Raw genomic sequence first — 8,269 nt, 5'->3', positions numbered from 1 at the left:
TGTTGCCATTTCTTATCTCCGGCTATGTGCCCAGCCCACCCGATCCTATTGACCAGTGTTGTCTGACTGAAAGGGAAAGATTGGGGAGAATACCTTGAGCTTGCCTTTTCCTTGGATACTCAATGGATTTCCCACGGCATTAAGGATTTCCTGTTTCCCCAAGTCAATCTTCCAGTTCCGGTTCAATGAAGACTATGCTTACTTTCCTTTCTCTTACCGGTCTGTGTTCTATCATGGACCTGTATTCCGTTCCTCGAATCGAGACTTTCTTTTGGTATGATTTTGATACGAGTTTTCTATCAAAACTCTATGCCATCAATCACTATCCCCGGGGATAGAATCCAGCTCCCGGCGTACCTGATAACTACGCTCATATACGTCAATTCATGGAAGATGCTCAGGGGAACGAATCCATATAGGAAACCCCTCTGGGGGAAGGGACAACTGGTTAGTTTGTGTTAACATATCAAGGGATACCAATCATTGCTAGGTATGGTGGGAAAAAAGCAACCTATTGTATTTTCCTTACTCCAGTGGGCTTTAACTAGACTTGTTTACTTAGCTTGATCTTTGTGCTCTCGGCATAGGTAGGATGTATCTCCGGATTATCCATGGTATGCTTCCATTGTTGCAGCTTAGCCCGGTATAGTAGAAGGCGATCCATGCTATTCATGAGTTGATAAGCTCCATTCCATCGATAGGGATCAACCCAGCTGCATACCTTTAAGATCCTAAGCTACACCACAACTAAATCAACCAACATCAGGGATTCTAGCTCAAGATCAGGAAAGAGCTTCGTTCCCTCCCGCCTGCTGGCTAGAGTTATACCATCCACTCTTGCTGCTGACTGTGAAGTAGCGTAAAACCCTCTATCGCGTCTGTTTGTTTGCCGTTGTACGAAAGTCTATCGATTCAAGAATTCGCAAATCCCTTGGGTTCTTTACCGAGGTTAGCCTAGCATTGGAAGCCCTAGTGGATAGCCTTGCTTTGAAGATGAGGATTATGATGTAATCACTACAAACAATATGGTAGCAACCACTTTCCATTTCACCAGAAAATTACAGTACTGCTTTAACATTCTTTAAAGAGAATTTGGAGAACCAACCCTTTCCCCAGATACGAAAAAAGGAGACTGCTTTCTGTATAATTGTGCTTATGCAGCTAGAAACCCATTTTATGTTTCTGTCATTTTCCCAAATGCTCGCAGCATGTAGTAACAACAACCAACTTGGTTGGTGTTATCCTCGGGGGGAAGAAGTCTTCATTGGGCCCATTGTCAAATAGCTCTGAGGAAAAGGCTGCATGTGTGAGGCCTTCTTTACTGCGCCCACCAAAAATTATCGACCGACAAAACAGTGCCCTCCTCAGCCACGTGGACACGCTCGTTGCTCGCTCCTTCCGCGTAGCTTAATGGGTTTGATGTTTGAGCATTTTAGATCACTTTGTTCAATGTTTGATGGTCTCCACTTTGCTTTGCATGTTATGCCTGAAACTTCGAATTTAAAAAAATATAGATTAATAATAGTGTTGAATGTATGCGTGCTATCTTAAAAGCTTGATTTTTTCCATGTCAAACATGAGTTCAAATTTTTCATATATGAATGACACGAGGACACCAAAATGCCAACAAGCGCGAAGATCCATGGTGTTCCCCGCCTCCCGGCGTCGAAACTAAGCTCTAGTACACAGTTTCTGAATTTAATCTAGGGTTAGTTGACAAAAAACTTCATCAGGATTACCCAAAATTCCAGTGAAGTTCTCAAAAATTTCAGTTGAGTGTGTCGCATATCCAGCACGTAGTTCTACGTATAACCGTAGGTGTTTTTACAATGGGAGCCTAAGTATCTAACTCATCTTGAGATAATTGCCTGCCTGATTAATTAACCGATGTCACACACTATCTGTAAAAGAAAACTGAAGCTAAGCTCTAGTACACAGTTTCTGAATTTAATCAGCTAGCTAGCTAGTCTCTTCGCTGTCTGTGGTGGGAAGCTTTGCGTGCTGCCCTCCCCACAATCTCACCCTCTCCAGCGCCCTCGATGCCTGCTCAAATCAAGACAAATTAATATTATCAATACTCCTACAAAGCTTCCATTTGTACAAATTCAGACTGAACATCATCAAATTACCTCTGCTTTCCAGTCGGTCTTGAAGACCATGTACATGAGGATCCCCGTCTGCAACGCCGTCCCGCACAGCATGCCCGCCCAAATCCCCTGCAACAATCAGATCAGCATTGCAACAATGTGATCATGGTGGATGCTGGAACTGATCGGAGGTGGTGGTGTCTGGTGTGTATGGTATGGTTAGCTTAATTACACTGACGCCCCATCGGAAGAGGTAGCCGAAGATGAACCCGAGGGGAAGGCCGAAGGCGTAGTAGCAGCCGAGGTTGATGTAGGCGACGGCGGCCTGCCAGCCGCCGCCGACGGCGATGCCCGAGATGACGGGCTGGATGCTGTTGAGCACCATGGTGACCGCGAGCAGGCCGGCGATGTTGGCCACGGCCTTCTGCAGGTGCCGGTCGCCCGTGAAGATGACGGCGAACTCGTTCCGCGTCGCCAGGATCAGCACCATGGCCGCCAGCCCTAGCGCCAGCGACTGCGCCAGCACGACGGCCACTGCATGCACCGTGGCGCGCGGCCGGCCGGAGCCCAGCTCGTTGGACACGCGCACGCTGATGGCCGCGCTGAGGCCGATGAAGAGCATCCCCTCCCACCCGTTGATGTTCATGCAGATGGAGATGGAGTCCACGGCGATCTCGGCGTCGTCGAGGTGGCCCGTGAGCACCACGAGCACCATCATGTACCAGATCTCGAGGCAGAGCATCACGGCGGAGGCGAGGGAGAGCTTGACGAAGGCCCAGAGCTCGTTGAACGCCGCGCGGGAGAGGCCCGTCCACCCGTCCCGGCACCACCCGACCACGTACGCCACCTGCGCGAGCGCGGTTAGCCAGGAGGAGATGTCGTAGGCCGCCGCGGCGCCGGCGACGCCCCAGCCGAGCAGGGACACGAAGAGGGCCAGCAGGCCGACGTGCGCGATCAGGGCGGCGAAGCCGATCCATGCCAGCGCCATCACCTTGCTCTGCGCCTGCAGGAACTTCTGCGTGGGGAAGTTGATGGCCAGCGCGAACATCTGCGGAATGATGCGCAGCGTGAACTCGCCGGCGGCGGCCGCGATGGCTTCCTCCTGGCCAAGCAGCCGCAGGATGGACCCGGCGAAGATGTAGAGCGGCGAGAGGAGGAGCGCCGAGGCCGTAAGGATGATCCACGACCGCTGCATGTACACGCCCAGCATGGCCACCTGCCCCGCCCCGAACGCCTGCCCGCACAGCGTCTCCAGCGCGCTCCCCATGCCCAGCTGCATGCATGTTCCATGCGTCACATTGTCAGTTCGATCTGGATCGCCATGATCGGTGGATCGATGGATCGGAGGAGGAACAACAATCATATGAAAGGAGCATGGGGACTCACGAGGAAGCCGAAGGAGAAGTTGGAGACGACGGAGAGGCCGATGGCGACGGCGGAGAGCTCGCGGTTGCCGATATGGCCAACGAAGATCTGCGTGGTGGAGTTGGTGCCGTAGAGGCAGAGGATGTTGAACGCGATGGGCGCGCCAATGGCCCACAGCCGCCGCGACTCGTCCGCAAAAACCGCCAGCCCGGCCTTCACCGTCCGCACGGGCGGCGCGTCCAGCGGGTCGTCATCCGGCTCGTCGCCTTCGCCGCCGACGGTGGCCACGAGCGCGCCGGTCTCGTCGTCGCGCATCGACACTACCATGCTGCTGCTGCTGGCAAGGGCTTCGTCGTCGTCTTGGCCGGGCTTCCTCGGCGTGGAGGCGGGGGTGGGGGGACCGAAGGCGGCGACCCGGTGGAGGGCGCGCGGGCTGTGGGTGTTGTGTGGCGTGGTGAAAAGGAGAGGCTCCGTGTATGCCATGGCAGGCAGCGGCCGGTGGTGGTGGTGGTGTAGACGGTGGTGGCGGCCGGTGGTGAGCTCCTCTACCCTATTTGGGGCGGATGGTTGAGCAGCCTCGTCTCTAATTTGTTGCGATTCCGTTGCTTTATAATATCTCTTCCTCTCTTTTAAAATTTTATTATTAAATGTCTGTTTTGTTGCTGTGTTATACAGTACACTTCTATCTATACCTTGTTGCAGACTAGTGTTTTTCTGATCCTTATGGAAAAAATATATTTTTTGTCCCTCAACTCTCTCGACTTTAAAATTAGTAAATCATAGTCTTTTATAACTTGTCAAACCAGATAACTTTAGTCTCTCGTACCGCTTCAGGTGGCTTCGTTGATGGCTTTGACATGATTTTGACCGTGGTAATACACAAGTATTGTAGTACTAATTAACAGACGCACGCACGACTGGATACGGAGCCAGAGCCCGTGTGGACTAGGCGGCTGCCGTCGTTCTACAGGGGCTGTTTGAGATGTTGTCCCTGTCCGGCGCCTTCCTTCTAGCGTCGGCGTCGCCTGGAATGACAGGGCTCATCGTGTACCTCGCCGGCGTGCAGTACCGTGACGGGGGAGTTGCTCTCGTCCAGGCTTCGGCCCTGTCATGGTGACCGCAGCCACGTTCGGCAACGCCACGTACGAGAGGCTGCCGCGGGATCTAGCGCCGAGGATTGCGTTGTGTACCCGTGCCTCTGTGGCATGGCGTGGAGGAGGAAAAGAGACGGTGTCTGGGCACTTGCTTCTGCTCTACGACGAGGGTTGTGCAGCCACCGGCCACCCGCTAGCTCCTCCCACCTCAGCACATCAGCTCCTCCCCAACACTTGCTCCAGTGAATAAAAACTAATTAGAATTGATGTTGTTTGCAGCAAAATTTCTATGGTGCTATTTTTTGAGCAGGGAAGTATCTGGAGAAAAATGCAGGAGGAGTTTTTACATCAATGTTGCTATGACTTTGTTGTGCCCAATAATGTTAAAAAGAGACAAGTGAATACAACAGTTCAAAACCTTGTTGCCCGGGCCTACCTGAACCACCCCTCCTCCGAGTTGATGACGGCCCGGCCTTCCCTTTGATCTATCCACCCTTCCGCTTCTGCTCTTCTCCGACTTTTGCTGCGGACGACCATGTCCTACAGCGCACCAATCAACCCATGCCTCTCCTTCGTCGGCGATGTCCCTATCTCCAACCAGGTCTTAGGCCAACTCCAGTGCACGACCCCAAACGGACATCCGTTTTGACCTGCTTTCGTCCGTTTGGGCGGCAATGGGGTCGCCCATGTCCGCTTTGGGCCGTTGCTGTGTCGGTGCGCCCAACGCGCGGCCGCACCCCATATCATGTCCGGGTGAACGTGATATAAAAAATCGCAAAAACTCAAAGAAATGGCTAAAAAATTAAAATAAACGCAATCATAAAAACATAATTAAACAGTCATCATGACCCCAGAACGGCCCGGTTCCACAGTTCTTAACATAAACATAATTAACATAAAAAACAAAAGAAAAGCGCCGCCCGCGCGCTCCTGCCGTGCCCGTCGCCGTCTCCTCACGCGTCACCGTTGTCGTCCTCGTCGCCAGTGAGGTCGATGTAGGGCGGAGTCGAGAGGTGGGCCGGTCCCTGGAAGGCGGGAGGCTCCTGGAAGGTGAGAGACGCCTGCACCACCTCACCCCGTGGCGACGTCTCGCGCTCCGGTGACCGCGGCGGCGTAGGGCACCAGCTCACGGCCCCCACGGCGTCGGCCATGTTTGTAGTCATGCACGACCAGCTCCACCGCTGGCCCACCAGGCCCGGGTGTAACGCGGCGACGGGCTCCTCCTCCAGCACCTCCTCCCTCATCTCCAGCTCCAGCACGTCCACGTCGCCGGCCGCAGAGAGGGCAATCATGGTGTCCAGGCCCTCCCATTGGCCCTCATTGTGCGTGTTCATGGAGTCTTCCATGACACGTTGAAGGAGCCGGGCCTCCTCCTCCTATGTCATGCGAGAAGGTGGTGGTGGCGACGGAGAGGGCGAAGGCGTCGGCGTGATGCCGCGCACCCGCGTACCCGCGCACCTGGGGAGGGCTCGGAGCACACGCTCGACGCTCTGTACGTGGCCGCCGCGGGGAAGTTGAGGTGCTGGCAAAGAAAGACGCGCGCCGCACGTCATGCTCGCACTACTAGGAAAAAGCCTAGTAGTAGCGCGGGTAAAAGACTAGTAGTAGCGCGGGTGCCCGCGCTACTACTACGGCGCTACAGCTAACTCGTAGTAGTAGCGCGGGTGCCACCCGCGCTACTAGTACGTGTGTGAGTAGTAGCGCGGGTGCCACCCGCGCTACTAGTACGTGTGTGAGTAGTAGCGCGGATTCCACACGCGCTACTACTAACTATCTGTAGCGCCTGTCTGTGACCCGCGCTACTACTATTAATTTCAAAAACCAAAAAAAATCTCGACCCCGTGCATGTTGTCAATGGTGTCAATGGTTCGATCCAGCGACGACAGGCGTCGCCGGAGGTGTAGACGGGTAGTGGCAGACCAGATCCGGCGACGACTGTTGGAGAGGGCCGGATCCAGTGTAGAGCAAGACGACAGTGTGAGGATCCTCTTCGCGGTCAAGGCGGAGAACTCCTGGTTGGCCATGTCGACGACCTGTGCAGGCATGGGCATGGGAGGTGAGTAAAACCAAAGGGAGAGGGAGAGGGCGAGGGCGAGGGAGAGGGAGAAGGAAAAAGAGAAACAAAGGAGAAAGGAAGGAGATGGAGGGCGCATCGGGGCTGCTCACTGGTGGTGAGGTGCTCCGCCGTGGTTGCATGGAGGCGAGGGGGAAGACGGGCGAGCTCCTGGACGCCAGCGATGCGAGGAGGAAGACGTTGGGTGCCATGGAGGAGGAGATGTTCTTGGGCAGGAGCACCATGGAGAGAGGGGGAAAGTGAGGGAGAGAGGAGGAAAGTGAGAGGGGGGGAAAGTGAGGGAGAGAGGAGGGATTCGGCTGAGGATATGGAGATTTCACCTACCTCGTACTTAGTAGTAGCGAGGGGTATAAAACCACGCTACTACTATCAACTTAGTAGTAGCGCGGGTTTGTACCCATCGCTACTACTATGGCATGTCCCGGGAGGGCACGGTAGAGACCGCTTAGTAGTAGCGAGGGTTAAAAACCCGCGCTACTAGTATCAACTTAGTAGTAGCGAGGGGTAAAAACCCGCGCTACTAGTAAGTAGCAGTAGCGAGGGTTATAAACCCACGCTACTAGTAAGCATCTGCCTATAAGCTTTTCCCTAGTAGTGTCGTCCCAAAACCATGTGACCCAGAGAGTGGAGTCGACGGCGTACCTCGGGTCGTAGTAGAGGTCGTCAGGCAGGAGGCGGCGGCGTTCAATCTCCTCGCGGCAGGCACGACCGCTCATCGGGACCGGCGGGATCGACACCCGATCCGCGGACAGGTGCCAGTTATTGGGCAGGTGTACGTCGCTCAGGGAAGCGGCGTCCTCGTCTCCCAATAATGGCGGCAAACATCCGCGTGGATGTAGTGCCGGTCGCGCTCGCCGGCGGCCGTAGGTGCGATGGTGAACGGGGGAGGCGCGGGGGCCCTCCGTGGGGGTGATGCAGGCTCTGCTTTGACGTCGCGGTGGCGGCGGCCCGAGGACGACCCAGCCTCATGGTCGTGCGCCCCCTTGCGGCCGGTGCTACCATGGCGGCCGGCGAGCTCGAGGAAGGGGAAGGGAGAGCTAGGGTTTGGGTGTCGGGTTTCGAGGAGGCAGGAGCGACTGGAGTAGGAGCGTGGACTGCGACCGGTCCACGACTTTCCATTTAAGAAGGACGCCTACCGCGCGCCTGGGCGGATGACAGGTAGGGCCGACTACGCGTGCGCATTTATGTTGGGCGACGGGAGGTAGGTGGCCGCCTGCCACGCGGGCCCGATGCGGACGAGCGGTGCGTCCGTTTGCTGTCCGCCTGGACCCGAATCGAGCGCATGTTTGCGCTCGAAATGGGTCGGGCTGGACACAAAACGGACAAGATGGGTACAGTCCGTCACGCGCTGGGCCGTGGGGTCGGCCATTTTGCCTCAAACGGACGGGGCCGGATGGGATGGGGCCGTGCGCTAGAGTTGGCCTTCTTAGCGAGGCCATGCCCGAGGACGTTGCGGCTGGCCGCGTTGCCTCCATCTTAACATCAGAGTTCCATGTGTGTTTCGTCTTCCTCTCTCTGAAAATCGACTGATACCTTTGCCATTTTCCGGCGACTTAAAAATAAAAAATACAAAGAAGAGAACTCGAACGCCGGTTGCCATTTATAAAAACTGCAAGGAAACTGCGTTGTTTGTTGAACATTTAGCTGAT

At 55.1% G+C, this 8,269-nt stretch overlaps 1 protein-coding gene across 1 annotated transcript; it reads right to left on the bottom strand.

Annotated features, from left to right (window-relative positions):
• Nucleotides 1-1,784: 1,784 nt before the first annotated feature.
• LOC123142189 (protein DETOXIFICATION 35) lies at nt 1,785-4,019 on the bottom strand. The gene is made up of 4 exons (XM_044561190.1): nt 3,474-4,019; nt 2,320-3,360; nt 2,130-2,216; nt 1,785-2,043 (listed from the first exon to the last, which is right to left on the bottom strand). Exons 1-4 carry the CDS (start codon nt 3,933-3,935, stop codon nt 1,960-1,962), a joined length of 1,674 nt encoding a protein of 557 aa, XP_044417125.1. The 5' UTR covers nt 3,936-4,019; the 3' UTR covers nt 1,785-1,959.
• Between the last annotated feature and the right edge of the window lie 4,250 nt (nt 4,020-8,269).

This window comes from Triticum aestivum, chromosome 6D (assembly GCF_018294505.1).
Source record: "Triticum aestivum cultivar Chinese Spring chromosome 6D, IWGSC CS RefSeq v2.1, whole genome shotgun sequence".
Lineage (NCBI taxonomy): Eukaryota > Viridiplantae > Streptophyta > Magnoliopsida > Poales > Poaceae > Triticum > Triticum aestivum.
This window is presented reverse-complemented; position numbering and strand designations above follow the sequence as displayed.

What these genes read in the sequence shown, in the direction of transcription:
- LOC123142189 (XM_044561190.1), bottom strand. Translation starts at nt 3,935, where the DNA reads ATGGCATACACGGAGCCTCTCCTTTTCACCACGCCACACAACACCCAC. An exon ending in ACTTCTCCTTCGGCTTCCTC is followed by an intron (nt 3,361 to 3,473) that starts GTGAGTCCCCAT and finishes ACATGCATGCAG; the next exon opens with CTGGGCATGGGGAGCGCGCT. An exon ending in AGACCGACTGGAAAGCAGAG is followed by an intron (nt 2,044 to 2,129) that starts GTAATTTGATGA and finishes TGATTTGAGCAG; the next exon opens with GCATCGAGGGCGCTGGAGAG.